This window comes from Sphaeramia orbicularis, chromosome 13, assembly GCF_902148855.1.
Source record: "Sphaeramia orbicularis chromosome 13, fSphaOr1.1, whole genome shotgun sequence".
NCBI classification, from domain to species: Eukaryota; Metazoa; Chordata; class Actinopteri; order Kurtiformes; family Apogonidae; genus Sphaeramia; species Sphaeramia orbicularis.
In genome coordinates this window covers 29,130,712-29,148,471 of record NC_043969.1, presented here as the reverse complement: position 1 = coordinate 29,148,471, position 17,760 = coordinate 29,130,712, and the positions used below count along the sequence as shown (strand labels likewise).

The 17,760-nt window shown below is 39.3% G+C and overlaps 1 protein-coding gene across 3 annotated transcripts in view; it reads right to left on the bottom strand.

Annotated features, from left to right (window-relative positions):
- The window catches only part of ift80 (intraflagellar transport 80 homolog (Chlamydomonas)), a 34,900-nt gene that overhangs the window by 16,663 nt on the left and 477 nt on the right, over positions 1-17,760 (bottom strand). For all 3 annotated transcript variants that reach the window (XM_030151858.1, XM_030151859.1, XM_030151860.1), the window contains exons 2-8: positions 17,685-17,739; positions 17,198-17,419; positions 15,312-15,422; positions 15,137-15,205; positions 12,962-13,071; positions 11,868-11,957; positions 11,652-11,789 (exon numbers count right to left, since the gene is read on the bottom strand). In XM_030151858.1, coding sequence (XP_030007718.1) covers positions 11,652-11,789; positions 11,868-11,957; positions 12,962-13,071; positions 15,137-15,205; positions 15,312-15,422; positions 17,198-17,419; positions 17,685-17,721 — 777 coding nt within the window. In that variant the 5' untranslated portion in view covers positions 17,722-17,739. The remainder of the gene's footprint in view (positions 1-11,651; positions 11,790-11,867; positions 11,958-12,961; positions 13,072-15,136; positions 15,206-15,311; positions 15,423-17,197; positions 17,420-17,684; positions 17,740-17,760) is intronic.

The following is a 17,760-nucleotide window of genomic DNA, read 5'->3' as shown; positions in this document are numbered from 1 at the left end:
GGCAGAGGGCTGTCTGGGCTCCTCTGCGGAGGCTGATGACCCCACAACCCCGGACCCGGTTCGGAAGAAGACAGTACGGTACGGATCCGGGTCAACAGAAGATGAGTGATCCACATGCCGCTATATTTCAATTGCGGGATCCGTGCGTGAAGCCACGGCTTACATTGCTGTAAGTACTGCGGGCTCATAAACACATTTAAAGTCCAGTCATTCCACAGACTTCTGTGACAGACCGCTGTCACTGATAGGAGGAGGAGCCTACGGGAGCCCGCAAGCACGTGGCCCGCAGGCACGAGAGAGATGAAATCGATTTTACGATTTCCCTTTTTTAAAAATCGTCCTAATTAAAAAATCCGATTTCGATTTAAAATCGATTAATCGTGCAGCCCTAGTAGCAGGAGATGTCCACATTTTAAATGCTTTCTGTCTTTTCATCTTTGAAATACTTAACAATAAAGCAAACATCTACAAAAACTTAGGGTGAAACTTCTGCTAAAGTTAAGGAGTGAATGAATATTCTTAAAACCTTGTTTTAAACAAAAGACAAAACAAATACACTTTTATATTAGAGGATCGCTACACTTAAATCATATTGTACAAACTATGCATTGTCTGTCATGCTAAATCACTAAATGGGCCGGAGCCTATGTTAAAAAGCAAATTTACTAAAACTACTGTCAACAAATTTGTGCTTTCATGAAAAATATCCATTATTTCTTTACTATGTGAAGCTGATTAACATACATGTTACATAAGCTGCATCTGTTATAATACTGTTAGAATATTAAATTTTATATCAAATAAAAAAAAAACCCAATAACTTTTTGTTCAGCTCTACATTCCACCATATTCATTAAAAGCAGATCATTTTTTCTACATTAAATAACTTCTTCAAGTAATGCAAGCACTTCCATATATCCTTGTTAATAATGACAGTACTAACAATAATTTTCTGTGTATTTTGATGAAGACAGTGCTGTGGTCCTTGTTAGGATAAGCACTGTGCTAGTGGCTAGTGGGAGCTAGTGGGAGCCCACCTAGCCCAAGGTTAACAGTCTTACATAAATCAGAACAGCTGGCAGACTCTCTGCAAAGCCAGCTGGCTTCAGTTTGCATGTGAGCACAGGACAGAACCTGGCAGTGCAGGTACAGAGTGTAAATCCCTGCACGTAATAAACACACACGCTGGAGCGTAACATACACTAGACATATATAGGCAAGTATCGACAAACAGACATAAGGTGTGTATGCATAGAACGCTGACACAAATATAGTCACCACTCTTTATGATGAAAAGGCCTGTGCGAGTTGATATAAAAATAGTCAGGTCAATTCAAGTCATTTTTGTTTATACAAAAGAAGGTGGTTTATTTTCAATCAGGATTAGGCAATTTTGTACACATCAGTGAGCAGTAACCCCTCTATGGGGGGTGTGCATGGACCTATGCCCAGAACAGGTCAGACCAATTTATGAGAAGGGAATAGACTTCTAAAGTGAACTGTATTAGGCTGGAACAGTGGTCTTCAACTGGTCTCACCTTGGACCCACATTTTCCTATCATTGTTAAGTCACACCCATCTTTCACAGAATTTAAACAAAGCCAACACATTTTGCACCAAAGGGTTCATAAACACATATTCCATATCATCATGAGCTTTTAAAAAAACTACAAATATCCATTCATTTGTATCACTGTATTCAGAGGACATTACTCTTATAAAATAGTGAGTGAACATCAAAACTGCACAATTCTATTTGCACACAGAACCAGTTGTTTTAATTTAATGCACATTTTAAAGCAACAAGATTGTGCGTTTCAGTTCTAAATGGCATTTCAGTGCTGGTATTTTAGTTCAGACATCTCACACAATTGGAATCATACCATGAAACCATATTTAGCTCATTCAGGGTCATATTTGTGGTACAGTTTACCTACAAATGATAACGGAACACATGTCTTTGATATGTTTGTCAAAATCAAATCAATCAATCAAGAACTCTAATGTCAGATAGAAATTAAAGCAATCAACAACAGTAAAATATAAACATTTTTTGAACACACACTTTGGAATCCACGTAGAATGAGTCGAAATGTGTGTCACAATACATCAGTTGAGAAATCTGGCTCTTAAAGACCACTCCTTTTTCTAAGACTGATACTGTTTCGTGAACCATATATGGTTCTACGTGTAATAGATGTCCATGTGTACCTGCTATCCTGGTGACTTACATTGTTACTCAAGTGTCAACCGCTACTGCCTGAAATGCCTCTGTATATGACGCCCCTTGCAATAGGGATAGTAATTGAAAAGAATTTAACAATTCCGATTCCATTCTCGATTTTGCTTATCGTTCTGATTCCTTATCGATTCTCATTGGGTGAGGGAATAAAAGAGTACAAATGGGTTTGTTTGCATTAACTGTCTTTTATATTTCCATCTCTGCACAGAAAATATAACATATACAGTATGCACAAATAATAATAACAGATGACGCTGGGCCCGGTTCAGGGTGGTGTCACACCATATGACCAGACAAAGTGAAAGTGGAACTTAAGATGCTTTACTAATTCCTCTATGTCTCCCGCTGTTGTGCACCTCATTTTCCTTTTCCCTACCTTCAGAAAACTTTTACTTGAGGGGGCAGAACGTTTGTTGCCCCCTAAAACCTGGATGACGCTCTGGTGTTTGCTCACAAGATTCACAAGAGTCGCTAAGTAGTGTATCAACATGTAACATTCCTGCAAATGAATTGCATGCTTTGTGGACAAATGTTTGAGCATATTGGCGGTATTTCCCCCCTTTGAAGAAATGAAAGCTTTGCAAGTGTTACAAGTGGCCCTGGTGTCATCATTTCACGTGAAATAGAGCCATACTTTGGAGCGTTTCTGCCTCGCTGCCATGTTGGCTACATTCTAAACCAGAACAATGCAGCGTGCGTGTGACATCATCACACATGTGCAACAAAGGCTGAATTGATAAGCAGAATTATTAAACAAGCAGGCAAACGATTCCAAGGAATTGAGCTACTGGGACCGGTTCTCAAAAAAAACCCAAACAAACAAACAAACAAAAAAAAACGGTTCTCGATTCCCATCCCTACCCTGCAAAGACAGTTAATATAGTGTTTGTCATATGTTTATGTAATAATGTCACCAGGGCATCATGTAATACCTGAAGCCAAAACAGAAAGAACATCAGGATGCGCTTTAAGAGAAGAATAAGGAAGATCTACTGTGCTGTGCTTTATAATAAAGACTTACCCCAGTATTAAATTACACACTATCAAACAGAACAAGGACACAGACCCATAAAAGAGCTGCTTTTAAATGTTCCATGGCACCGCATAGTCTAAGCTTTCATGATCACACAGAGATTAACCACACACACATATCTGACAATCACAAATCACCTAAGAGGGTGCTTACCACCTTCATACAACAAACCACCTTTAGACTATTACACACCAGAATCCATGGATAATGTTACTGAAATATATCTGAAAGTACCGTTGAACAGCTGATAAACTAATTCAGGTAAGAACAGTCTCTCAATGAAGCTGTAGTTAAAAAAAAAAAAAAAAAAGTTGAATTTTGTGGATTCTGTGGGGAGTTCATTATTTTTATTATATCTCTTTGTATTTTATTTTATTTCTTTGCATTTCTGCTTTTATCTGGATGGTGACCTTGAGAGTCAAGAAAGGCACCCATAAACAAAATGTATTACTATTTTATTATTATTACTGCAGTAGACCAGTGAGCATTCTGAATGTTTTTGTGTTCTGAAGGTGCTTTGAAAAATTCATCAAGATCATGTTGATTCCCCATTTTTCAACCTTGTGTATTTCAAAGAAACATGAGACTATTGTATGGACTGAGCACGTAGGCACACACACACGCACACACACACACAAATCAGCTTCAAAAATAACATTCTGCATCTTGAGGTGCAGTTACATCCAGCTGTTTTTACTCACTTTTTAATTTACACAAACCCTAACCCTGACCAAAGTGGAAAGGTTGAAGGCTGGAAAGGTGAAAAAAAATCTCCAAATATTGCAAAAAAAGTTATCACACTTGGCAGAGGTGAAAAAGTTAAAAGTTTAAAAAGTTTTAACAAAACCAGATTTGCCCAGTTATTATTTGAGCATATCCATGTATGGACCAATGAGGAGACTGCAAAGATCACTTAAGTAGTAAAAGGAACAAAAAGAAACATTGCACTAGATGGAAAACAGCAACCAAACACCATCACGTAAGAAGAACTAAAGAAACAAATGTTAGACAAAGGCTTTGACAAACCATGGAAGAGTGTGAAACAGTGCTATATGATCCAGACCAGCAGTTTGGTTCAGGGGTCAAAAGCTGTCAGCCAGCTTCAGGTTTATGTCAAAATGATTCTTACCATCAGCTTCTCAATCAACAGCTGAGGTAGGTATGTTGTTGTATGCAAAATGTTTAAGCATGATATGTAAGATTATATCATATTTTGCTGATATTCTGAACATTTCTGACATATTTGGATAGCAGTCAGACTTGTCCTTACCTGTTTTACTGATACTGTGATGCTTTAAAGACACATTTGTCATTTACACAATACTGCAAGATAAATTTGATTTTAGATCATTTTTTCCTCAGCACTGTGATGGAATTTTGGCCTGTAATACAAGACAACATGAAGTGCCAACTGTTAAGATACCCAAACACAAATTCAGTGAAATTGCCAGCATTTCAGCATCTTCCCTGTTGGATGCAGCTACTTCTGGGATAAAATTGTAGTTGTACCTGTACAGTATGAACCCCTTTCTAAACATAGACCAGCAAGGGAACTCTGCAAAGCACAGTGTAGCAACACCTTCTTGGCCGGGCCAGTAAAGATGCAAAGCTTGGGCTTGGGAGTGCAGAGTGGCACAAGTTTGAGATTTGGCAGTGCAAGGGGAAACAGAGAAAGAGGGAGAGAGCAAGAGGGGGTGGTAAGGGGAGGGGAGCAAGACAAACTCGAAGATAGTGTGTGTGTGTGTGTGTGTGTGTGTGTGTGTGTGTGTGTGTGTGTGTGTGTGTGTGTGCGTGTGCGTGTGTGTGTGTGAGTGAGAGAGAGAGAGAGAGTAATGATCTACACATGGTTTCATGCTGGAGCCTCAACATAGTAACCATAGACACATGCTGGGGCCTCCTGGGACTCATCAGCAGGACACAGCTGTGAGCTGGACAGCAGAATTCTATTAGCACCAGCCATGCACACATGTGTTTGCAAATACACACATGTACATACACACATACACCCATGCACGCACACACACAAGCACTCGCATACACTGAGGTTATTTGGGTATTTAAATAAGTTTTGGCGTGCTACAAAAGGCACAATGTACAATGTCCTTTACCCTAAATGGACCTGCTATATCACTCATGGTAGATCAACAACATACTTTATTAGTTTAAAGAGTCTGGAAAATTTAGCCTAGACAAGTTGAGATAGAGTTTATTTCATAAAGCACTCAGAATCACTTCCTAAATGGGTTTTGCAATACACGTTGATTCATTTTGTGTAAACATTATGGGTTACCTTAGGTCTTAATTTAATGCCTTGGCTAGAACTATTTGTTGTGAGAGTTCAACATATCTATGAATGGAGCTTTCATAGGCTTATTGTAGGGGATGATATCATCTGTTTAATCGGCCAGTGGCTTTTTCCTGCTCCAAACTATCATTATTATATCAGCCTTTAAAAAAAACAACAATATCAGTCGACCTCTACTATTTACCCATTTTTGATTTGAGGACAAAGCTTCACAAAGCATTGAAAAAGCCGGATCATCGTCAATTTTTCATTCTAATTTTGGAAATTAATAATGAAAAAGGGTCTTTTGGCATTTTGGTTTTATTTTTGACAAAGAAATGAAAGAATGACAAATAAATTTTGAAACCCTGGGGAGCAGCCAAAATTAAATCCATTTAAATCATTCATTTCTGGAGCTTAGTTGATTGTCTCCAACACAGCCCTATTCCTTAATAACAGCCCTTAATGAAGTCTGAGTTGGCAGTAAAGCTTGAAGTAATACCCCAGTCACCCAGCATTACCCTCACTCCTTTTGCCATTTCATCCTCTTTTTCTCTCTTTCTCTTGGTGAATGTGACATGTTTGTCTAGAGAGTGGAGGTAGTGATTTAGTGCTGCTAAGAATGATGACTCCGCCAGAGGGGCTGGCAGGGCACGGTCTCACTGTCATACGTTTACTCCAGTCATAGGGGGAGGGGGGAAGGGTAGAGAAATAAAGAAAAAAAAAAACTCTGAAGAGGGACGAGAGCAGAGTAAGAGAGTGAAAACGAGAAAGAGAGAAAGAGAGAGAAGAGAAAGAGAGGAGAGACTTGAGGGAAAGAGAAACCACGTCTTTTATGGAGACCAATCCTCCAAGCCTCACTGCCTAGGCCAACTTTACAGGATATATTGGACAGTTCCACATTACCCTGCCCCCCACCCCTCAAACTGCTCTCTTTTCTCAGCTCTTTTTCATACTCCCCTCCTTTTTGGTTTCCAACAAGGCAAGCCTTTAGCCGAACTCTGGAGAGGTGTAAAAGTAATACCATGTCAACAAGTGCCTTTTACTCTAACCCACTTTACGCACACAGGCACCGGCTCACACACACAAACATGCACGCACACACACATGTGCTTGTACTAAAAAAAAATGGGGTCAATCATCTGCAAGAAGAACATTAGTATACACTGTTCCACAGGCTGTGCCAGAATAAGTTCAGCAGCACAAAAAACCCATAGCCTGTTTGACACAAAGGACCTGCACAACAAAGAAGAAACCATTATCCTCACATTGTAGTGAGAAAACTAATAAGTTCTTTGGAATAATGGATGAAGTCTACGTAGGTATGGTGTCAGTGAGTTTTACGCTGATCACACTATCTAAACTAGGCCTCGGCAGGTCTGGCAACCTCATCAGCATGTGTTAAAAGAAATCAATAAAATTATTCATGTATGTATAAAAGAGAGTGAAGGTAAAAGAAGACTGCATTTAGGGGTATGGAAGAGCCCAAATGCTATTTAGGAACAACTGAAGTGAACAGTGTAGCAGCTTTACTTCTGTGAGAGTATGGAGGAGAAGAGTGCACAAAGCAAGAAATAGCATGCAAAAGCAGAGATCTGCAAGGATAGGGAGGGAGGGGTAAAGCAAGAGGGGAGAGAGAGAGAGAGAGAGAGAGGGGGAGAGAGAGTGGAGTAGCCCTGCCCAGTTGCCTGGAGAGAAAACTGCTCTGCTGCTGACTCAGGACTCTCTTTGTTTGACAATACTCCCTCACTCTTGCTCTCTCTCTCTTGCGCACACACTTGCGCTCTCAAACTTATTCTCTGTTCTGACAGTCACCTTCTTTTTGTCATGTCCACATAGTCTGTCTTTTTCAGACTTACCCCTATCATTTCACACTGACTTTCTCTTCATTTTCTCTTACCCTGGCTACTTTCCACTCTTTATGTCCCACTTTCATGCCTTTTCTCTGCCCATGCAGTGACATTTTTCTCTGCACTGTACCGTCCTAAAGCCCCCTTCAAAAGTGATGAAAACAGATAAAGGCGTGCAGTCTAATAAATCTACAGTGGTTTCATTTGCCTTTTCATGGTCCACTAACAGTGGTTCATGATCAGTACCAGAACTCTGGGTTGTTTTATTCTCTTCCAGCAACGGCAATTTCCAGATGTTGGGCGGCTAGTAGTTGGCAGCACATTGCCAGCACAGACTCAGGTATATGCTCCCTGATGGTAGAAAAGAAAAAAACTATACAAGTGGACAATGAAAGCTTGGACATTAGGGGGAGAGTGACATGTCACAGAAAATGAGAGGCTACTGCTATGAAAAGAATCAGAAAAGACCACACTTCAATGTGCGAAATTAATGGTTGGCAGGTATAAGTATGGCAGACAAAGATTCTATAGAGAATGAGACCCCAAGTTAAAAAGGGAAGGGAGGAGAAAGAAACAAACAGAGAAAGGAGGGATGGGCTTTCCAGTTGGACACAGACCCATTCCCAGAGCGGCAATGCTGAGCAAGGCTCACAAAGACCCTAAGGGGACCCCCTGGACTCACCCAGAAAAAGGGGAGGTAGAAGGGCCTCAGGAAAGGCAAGCAGGAAAGTGAGCCAAAGGGGCGAACACTGATAAGCAAGACTTAGATCTACACAATATAGCACAGGCAGAAGTGAGTATGTGTAGAAAATGGAGCAAAGACACACAGGAACTTACAGTGTAATCTCAGTGTGATTCCCTCTTCATAAAGGGAAAGCGTGCCTGTATCTGGGAGGAACATGATTCAGTTGAATTCCTTACTTAGGTTCATACAGCATGGCTGCTAGACCAATGTACTGGCACAAAGCATTCAGGATGAATGGACAGATAAGAAAAGAAGCAGCTATTTTCCAAGACAGTGGAGCTGGCAGAAAAATCAAGGCTAGTGGTAATAAATCAATGATTGTCATGATTGGGGGCCAATTGGCTGTAGAGCAAAATAACAGGCAGTATCCACAAGTAGATACCAGTGGTTGGTGGTACAATGCAGCCATTATAAACTGTATCTTTGATAAATGATTTACAAGTACTCATCTCCTAAAACTTTAAGGAGAGAGTTATCACATTACAGAAGTAAAATTGCCAACCAGTCCACTCCTAGAAAGAAGACATTTTAATCGCTACAAAAGACAAGTAAAAGAAGTGCAACCTTAGGTAACGTTAGGTCTTCTAATGATCCTAACATATAAGGGGATGTATAAAGGCAGGAAGGGAGAGAGGGTAAAGGAAGTATACATTAGCTTTTGACAGGAACATGGCAAGTAGCAGAAATACACCAGAGTAAAGTAGACGAGGAGAAGTCTACTTAGGTCCCATGTAGACCTCTAGTTATATAAAGTTGAGTGAGATCTGCTCATAAGCCCTGAGTTAACTTCAAACTAAGTCTAACCAAGTCTATAGTGAAATAAAATAGAAATCTAATCACAAACCAAAAACAGTTCACACATTTTTGTCAAATGCGAGTTTGCATTGCTCTTAGTATCATAAATTAACACAATGAATTTACTAATCTCTCTGAATTAATAACCACATGTAATTTCCAAAGGCAATGCTATGATGATCAATGACTATTTTGTGATGCAACCAACGGATATAAAAAGGTGAAAATCCTCATAATGTAATTGAAAACAATTACTGACAGACAAACTAAGCAATTCTTGCATTCATGCAAGTGAGCATGGCTGTACAGTGGAAAGCGTAAAAACAAGTGCAGAGAGAGAGAAGCAGTAGAAAAGGGGGGAGAGGGGCGGAGAGGGAGAAGCAATAGGGTGCTTGCCTGGCACAATGAGTCCTACTTGTTAGCCAGTGACAGTGTCAGGGATCGTGACAGGGTCCAGACGCTAGACACCAGCTGCAGCGCCTCGTAAATAGACTGCTGTCTCGCAGGCACATTTGCACGGCAGTGGTTGCACACACAAGCACACACACAGGCATGTGGGCACATGCATATACTATGGCAGGAACACAGACAGACAGTAACTTATTGTCTCTCCCAAATCTTGTAAAAGGGACAGTGAACCTCTTTGTGTCTTGTGTCCTGTTAAAACTCCTGTTAAGAAAAAAAAGTACTGTATACACAAGAACTCAAAAAAATCTCAAACAGAGCAATTAATAAGAGAAAAACATATTTAACAATAACTAAATGTTGTTGCTTTATGAGGAAATATTCAGTCCATGAGGGGATTTGCTGAAGCTAAAGGACTAGTGTTTCTCAGCGCCTCTGCTGATGTATGTACACTTTTCATGTGTTCGAGTGCGTTCTCTATCTGTCCATGGTGATAGGAAGGGGGCTAAGACACTGCATTTGCCCTGTGGTGTGAGGAGAGAGTAAATGTTATGGAGAGAAAGAGAAAAAAGCGCGTTGAGAGCTTAGGGTGAGAGGAGACCTGAGCTGGATGGGAGGTGAAGGGGTTAAATGCACAGGACTGATCCTGCTGAGCCAGCAGCAATACGTTAAAGTGCACGGTTTCATTGTAGCAGATACAGAATGAAACTCCTTCCCATTAGTCATGCTAGTAACTGAAAAGAGTCTTCGCAGTTCTTAACCCTTAACTCACCACAAATAAACCACAGCACCACCACAGGTGAGGCCCCTGGAATTGTTACTGCCCTCTGTGTTTGTGTGAAAATTCACAAATACAACAAAGATTACAATAAAGTTTAAGAGCATGTATGGAAAGATTTTTCTTTCTCTAACTTAGAAGAGTCTAAATTCATGCATAAAAATAGATGAACTCTGAGGGGATTTTCATTTTCTCCTCTTTTCCTTTTTTCTTCGGTCCCCCACACCCTCTACCAACCCTCCAGCTGCTCGCCTCTTGAGCAAGCCTCCCATGCCATGTTACACTACACGATGTCACTGAGGGGCTTAAGGAGGAGAAAGCAAGCATACCCTTGCTCCAATTTAGAGCAGGGCAGAACCATAACCATCATAATTATCATCATCATCACACTGCTTTAACCAAGGCACACCACAGCAAAGCGAGTGGTGCAATGAGGAAACAATGGAACAAACCAACCACATAAACAATCTCATAATAGGAGGACATAAGGTGAATCGGGTCATTACAAAAAAAATGAAGCAGCAACTTTGCTTAGTTTTCTTTTGCAGTTTAAATGATACAAAGTTTTTATTTGTGTTTATGCTATGACAATGAATAAAAGCTGTGATTTGATTTATTTTATTTGCTCATGGCTAAATCTAGCAATTTTCCAAAAAGTCATGTAACTGCTGGTTCACAAAATCAACAGTCATGTTAAATACAAAGGATGAGGGATTTCCATTTCTCCCTTTAGACATTCATACACTGCACATTACACTACTGTAACCCTTCCAAACACATACACACACCTTACTCCTCTGGAGAAGACATATGTGTTGGCTCAGACCTTTCTCCAGCCCATTTGTTTTAGTGCTCCAGAAAAAAAAGCCATTTGATCCTAATTAAATCAAAATGGAGCATAAAATGCCTGGTGATCAGCACACAAGAACCCAGCCCTGCCTGTTTGTTTTCATTACAACAGGTCTGATACAGGAATGCACTGACATCTCCATGTAGACTCAGAAGGGCCATTCACCTCCCATGAGCAAAGACAGAAAGAAGCAATGTGGTTTCTGGCCAAATGTACAGCAATAATAAAAACAACAATTACTAGTCATCATTCTCTCATTTCCCTCCTCAATGCAAGTCCAGTTACCATCAGCACCAGGTAACACAAACATATAACATGCAGTCCAATATAATTTATAGAGATGAGCAATGCAGAGAAAGCACAAACCCCAATTTCAGATCAGTGGGAAAATCAAATAATCGTCAAAAGTAATGATTCACGTGGCTTATGTCGCAAACAAACTGGTTTATGGCCACGTTGTTCTCGTAAAGAACTAATTCGCATAATGTATGCTGCACCGTCCAACCACAATCTGAGGAGAAAGTTTTTATAGCCGTTTGGAGTGGCTACACTTGAAGGTGGGGTGAAAAACTGGCTGTCAGATGTGGGGGTAAAATGGAGTGAGAGTCATTATGGGGTAGAGCATTTGAAGAATAGGTATTGATCAAGTGTAAAAGGGTTTGCACTTACTCCAGTTTTGTCACAGAGTCGTAAGGTGTTAAAGGAGCCCATGGCAAACACCTCACCATCTGGAGCCCAGGACAAGGAGGTGATCGGGTAGTCGTGAGGTGATGAGGAGTAAAGAACACGTCCAAAACTATCCCAAACCTGTTGGAAGATGACATGCTTTTTAAAGGTTCTTAAATAACTCCACATATGTCTGAAGTATGGCAAAACATGGCCTACCTTATATTTACAGTCTTCTCCACCTGAGATGATTAGGTCATTGACTGAATTCCAGTCAACTTTCAAAATCACCCCATCGTGAGCCTTCCACTACAGAGAAATGGACAAATGCATACGTGAACATGAAAAATAATTACTGGTGTGCAAAGATCTTCATACAGACAACATACCTAATCTATATACCTCTGTTGTAGCTTTGCTTTTATTTAGCATCTGCGTAACAAATTAACTCGTAAGTTTTATTTACAACCAGAACAGTTGCAACAGAACTAGTAGTTTGAAGCGCATATAGGGAAAGGGAAATTGTTACATAAACTTGAGAAGATCAGCCCCAATTATTGAGATCTGTCATTTTGGAACAAAACACTAACCAGAGAGACTGTGTCTAACTGAGTACACACCCGTCTGTCCGAGACATTTACACACTGTGTTTGTTCAATTATCGATCTCCAGTGGAGAAACTGATTTTTGCACGAGGCGCACATAGATACTGTCTCACTCCTGAAATGTTCTCAGTGGACAGAGCCCCTGGATAAAACAGCCACGTGGAGACTCTGACACTTGGCAGATGGTTAAATCAGAGCTTCCTTCACAGCATGAAAACCCAAATTATAACCTCTGCCCATCTGATATTGGAAAGTGTGTTGAAGTCACTTTAATGGTGTAGAGTCAACCATCCAAATTTATTTGATATGATTTTCAATAATGTTTATTTTAACTCATTTTCAGAATCCATTGTATAGAGGAAATCCATATCACAAGTGCTTCTTACTTCTTATTAATAGGTGTCATGATTTGTGCAAAATAAGTAATTTAGAGCAGTAAAATATTTTCACCTGAAGAAAAACCTGCCAGTCACCTGGTTTTCATATTCACAACACAATTATTATCACTAAACCTGCTGGTCAAAACAGATACCCTGAGTATTGAAAGTGAGTAACTGGAAAAGACTGAAAAACATTTTACCTTCAATCTCTATTTTAATTAAAATTAAATTAAATTAAAATGTCTAAACGAGTAACCAAGTTGAAGTCAAATGAAAAACTTCAAGCAACTGAAAATCGGGACTGCTTCCATGAATATGTAAGGTGTACCTGTATGACTTTTGCACTAGGTTGCAGAGGCTTGATGATGAGCTGTCTTCCGGATGTATAGAGGATTCTGTCTGAGTCGGGACCCCAGGCAACAGAATAAACAGGTGAACCTGGAAAAAAACACATAAAACAGAAGGTCACCTAGAGGGATAAATGTATTCATTCTCCAAACTGTGAGCTAAGAGCTTGACTCTTTTAATGTACGATTTTACAATTGTGTGTGTGTGTGTATGACTTCCCGGCTATTTGCCCAACTATGATTTAGAGTGAACAACAGCTCTACGATGCAGCAGTGCTAATTCTTCCTCTTAGAAGGTATCATATTCCCTCAGAGATTTCACCTCATTCAGCCTGTGGAACAGCACTTAGCTTGCAGGCACACCAGCTGAGCAAACCTGCCTAACCTCTGCAGCACAAGTGTGTGAGAGTGAGAATCTGTGTGTGTGTGTGTGTATGTGTTGGTTTGCGGCTGTGTGCGTGTGCAGGGGAGGGAGCCTGACATTTAACCCCACTCCAGGTGCATGTGGTTTCTCACAAATGCCAACTGGTCACATGATCTAAATCTGACAAAGGCGATGAGAGAGGTTGACACAAGTTCCTCTCTCCTCCCTCTCACTCATTTCCAACCTCCTCCTTAATCTCTCTCTCTGAAAAAATGGGTCAGAGCACTAGAAGAATACTAACATTTCTCATAGCCTTCTGCAGTAGTATATGTGTGTGCATTAATAAACTTGACATGAGAAGCAGCACCTGCAGTGAATGAGTGGAGGACAGTGTGTTTGTGTGTGGAATTGCCGCTGCATTCAGGTGTTCTAGAAATTGTAAGTCTCTTTGGTCGCAGCTTCTTCTCCAAACAGCCACCTAAGGGAAAATGTTTCTACGTACTGGGGCGGAATTGCTCTTTCTCTGCCAGGTTTTCCACAGCACCAGTCATTCAGCAAAAGTGTGCCATCTCTTTTCCTAGAAACCCGTTTTTATCCAAACCCCCCACCTTTTTCTTCCGTACTGAGAAGAAACATTTAATAACTTAAAACAGCACACAAATCCTTTCATAAGTAATCCATCATTAATGCGAATTCTGAATAGATACATTGATCATCAGGGTTTTTTATTGGCTTATAATAAAATTTCACCTCTATAAATCTTTCAAAATTTATGATACATTTAATACAAAAAATATAAAACTGACTCTGGTTTTAGTTGTATTGACCACATTTGGAAGCTAATCTGTACACACATGCTGCCATAGAAATGCTAGGACAAAAAAGTCTTGCTTGTCCTTTTAAATTAAATTGGCTTGAGTTTAAAAAAAAAAAAAAAATCCAGCTTCAACAAAAAGCTAATCTTTCAAATCGTTCAGGCAATATGTGAGTGAAGGCACACATGTCAGGCAGATATACCCTCATTAAATCCAACAACCACACACATTTTTAATTCTAGCATAATATTAATACAATATATGTGGGAGGAAAACCTGAAGAATATTATTAGAATAAAATATTAGCTGTGTGAGACCTAATGTGTGTCTGGATCCACAAGGTCCAACTTAAGTGACTGTTCTAAACTTAATGTTGAACAGAAGCCCCTGGTGGAGTTGAACTATTGTATCATAGCAAGAAGAAAAGAAGATCCCCTGTTACACAATAATAAAAATGATCTGCATGTGCGATCTTTGTTCTTTTTCCTCTCTCTTAGTGTTTCTCTGTCACCAGAAGTACTCCTAATTAGCAGCAGTGTGCTATAGTGGGTCTACTATATGCCTGTAACTGGTTGGTGAGCGACTGAATTCACATGGCTGCTGCTGGCAGTCAGCTACTATGCTTGTGGTCTGCTTCATACTGTCTAAAAGTCAAATTGGCTCTTTCTCACACAGGAATTCTAATGTCTGGGGGGTACAATAACATAACTGTGACCACATTCAGTGTTAAGCTGTATTGTAAGCACACTGTAAAGGTTTGGGCTATTACTTTGGTTTGTCTTAATATTTACAGTTGAGTCAGAGTAATGTTATCCTGATTGATCATCTGGAAATGAATAACAGCAGGCAGTGAAATCAATAGTCAGAATCCCTTTTTTGGGGGTAATTGATGTGCCTTTTTTGAAGAACCACAGAGGAAACAAAGGTAGAAAGTGAGGTAAAATATGTAGCTAATATCCCTTAGCCAGAGGCTTTACCTTGACTAGCTAGTGTGGAGCGTAGCATCCCACTTTTGGACCAAATCTTGATCTGCCCATCTTCTCCAGCTAAAGAATTATAAAAAGAGATTAAATTTGCCATTAGTGGCTTAACAAGTGAATGAACCAATTTTATTTTTTAGAAAAAAAAAAAAACACACCCTGCCATATTTACCTGTGATAAGAGCAGTCCCATCATAGTTCCATCTACCTGCTAAGACAGCTCCTTTGTGTGCTTCAACACTCTTCTCAATACGCCCCACCTTAGAGGCCAGATGAAACTTTCCTGCAATAGGAAAAATAAATTCTTAATATATATAAATGCTGTGTTCCAGGTGTGATCTAGTGTAGGTATTTTCAGTCTGTGATTCAGAACAAGAGAAACTAAGCTGACACATACTTATTATTACTTACATAGTTGTGGAATACAAAATAAAGGCCATGAATTCAGATGGTGGGATGAGTGATTCAAGCTGCCTGGGTTTTACATCATCTATTACAAAACTCCAGTATACTAAGCTTGAAAATCTTTGTAATCTAGTATTATATGTGTAAGTACATTTTAACATCTATCAGTATAGTGAATCACAGTAGGAACTGAGCTATACTTTCTTCTTCCAACTTCATAATAAACCTAGCACAAAGTCGAGGACTGAAACTAAAGAGTGTCTTGTTGGTTGAAGAGAATTTTCTTTTTGCTAGAAACGAAGGGTGATCAGGCATGGAGACAGTTATTGAAAACTCAGACCTAACATATACTTTGTGGCAGTGTGTATTAAAAATTTCTGCATGTTCTATGTAATTTCGGGTGAACTAAAACTGCAAATCAGCACGCTGCTGCTCTCTCCCATTTCTAAATTTGGACATCCCAACAAAAGTGGATGTTACTGATCCAGCAGGTAGTGAGTATAACATGCACATATTGTACAGCTGCATTGAAAGAACTTTTCACATTGAAAATTGGCCTTAAAAAATACATATGCTTATTTTTGTTAAGTGTATGTGCCTACACCAGTGGAGATATATGCTTGTCAAGTGTTTATAACAAATAAAAGCTTACTTTAAAAGTCTATTTTGATTTTCACTTTAAAAGAGGATTTTTTAAAGAAATTCTTGATGTAAAATCTATGCAAAATTCATGACTCAATGCTAACAGGCTGGTAAACAGTGACTGAATCACTGTTATTGGGGACTGTAAGAAATTGATAAATATTCGACAGACAATATAGATAAAATGTTGTAACAGGATCTTACCCTCACTGTTGAGAAAATACGCAAACATAAGATTATTTAGTTGTGTTTAGAACAATAGCAAATATCCTCTCAAATTAAACAGTAAATCATCATATTAAAAGTGAGGCGAACAGTGAAATTTGTTTCAGTGTAACAGGGCAAAAAGCAAAAGAAAGTAGCAAAAATAAATCATAAAAGAGTTTTCACTACTTTCTGGTCTGCCAGAGAAAATTGCTGCTTCAGTTTGTGGGTGTGTTTATGCAACCCTACACTGCCATTAGTGTTGTGACCACACACTGCCTGCCATAACAGTACATCCATATTCTGTGTGTTTTTATCTAATATAGGCTGAAGAAGAGTCATCATCAGCTGAACAGAAGCATTTCACATTGACAATGATGCACAATAAAGCACTGTTGAGATAATGATTTGATATCAGTATCAATCTTAAGTGATTTAATTGTAGAAGTATTTTTTAAAAATCTGTCTTTAATGCAGTTAAAAAAACTGTTTCTACATTAAAAGTGCAAAAACTGGCATTATGCTGTTTGGAGTAGGATCTGTTTTACTGCACCACTTTTAAAATTGGGTGGATTCTAACAGTTACATGCACAATCTGTGAATGTGTGTCACTGTACATATGACATGACAAACATTTGCTCAAGTGAAGCATTTCAGTTATATCAAAAATATACTGACAACAAATCTTTTCTTCAGTAGATACGATAAGAAACAGTAACTGATCCTAGTCTTGAGGGTGTTTCATTGATGATCATATATCAGTGAATTTATAAAAACTCCCCACTACAACCCCGGATAAACACTTGCCATCAGTGCTGGTAAGGACAAAGATCTCAGCTTGTGCCTGTTTCTTGCCACCAACAGTTTTAGGGAACCAGTGAAGGTCAATGGGGTAAATATCCTCTGGTAGTCTGACAACCTGGCTGGTCTCACTGGTCAGCAGGTTCCATTTGAGGATCTGGTGGTCTTCACTGCATGAATACAGCTCATCTGCTGTGGTCCAGCCCACACAACTCACAAGTTCCTTATGTGATTTGCAGTTAAGGGAAAGATTCAAGGTAATTTATTAAGGTATATCTTAATTATAATGGACAGTGCAATGTATGTCATAATCTGTAATACATCATATGAACATTCTATAAATACAAAACTACAACCAACATTGTATCATGTCTTCAAATAATAAATATATCTAATAAAGCAATTACTGTAGCATGAACCAAAACAATATCGACGTTCCATTTGTATTTAAGATGCAAATAATCACATATTTAAAGCTAGATGAAAAGGATATGTTTAGGTTCCTTTAGCAGCGACGTTTTCAGTCTCATCGTGGATGTTGACGTTTCCTATTGAGAATAGAGAACAAG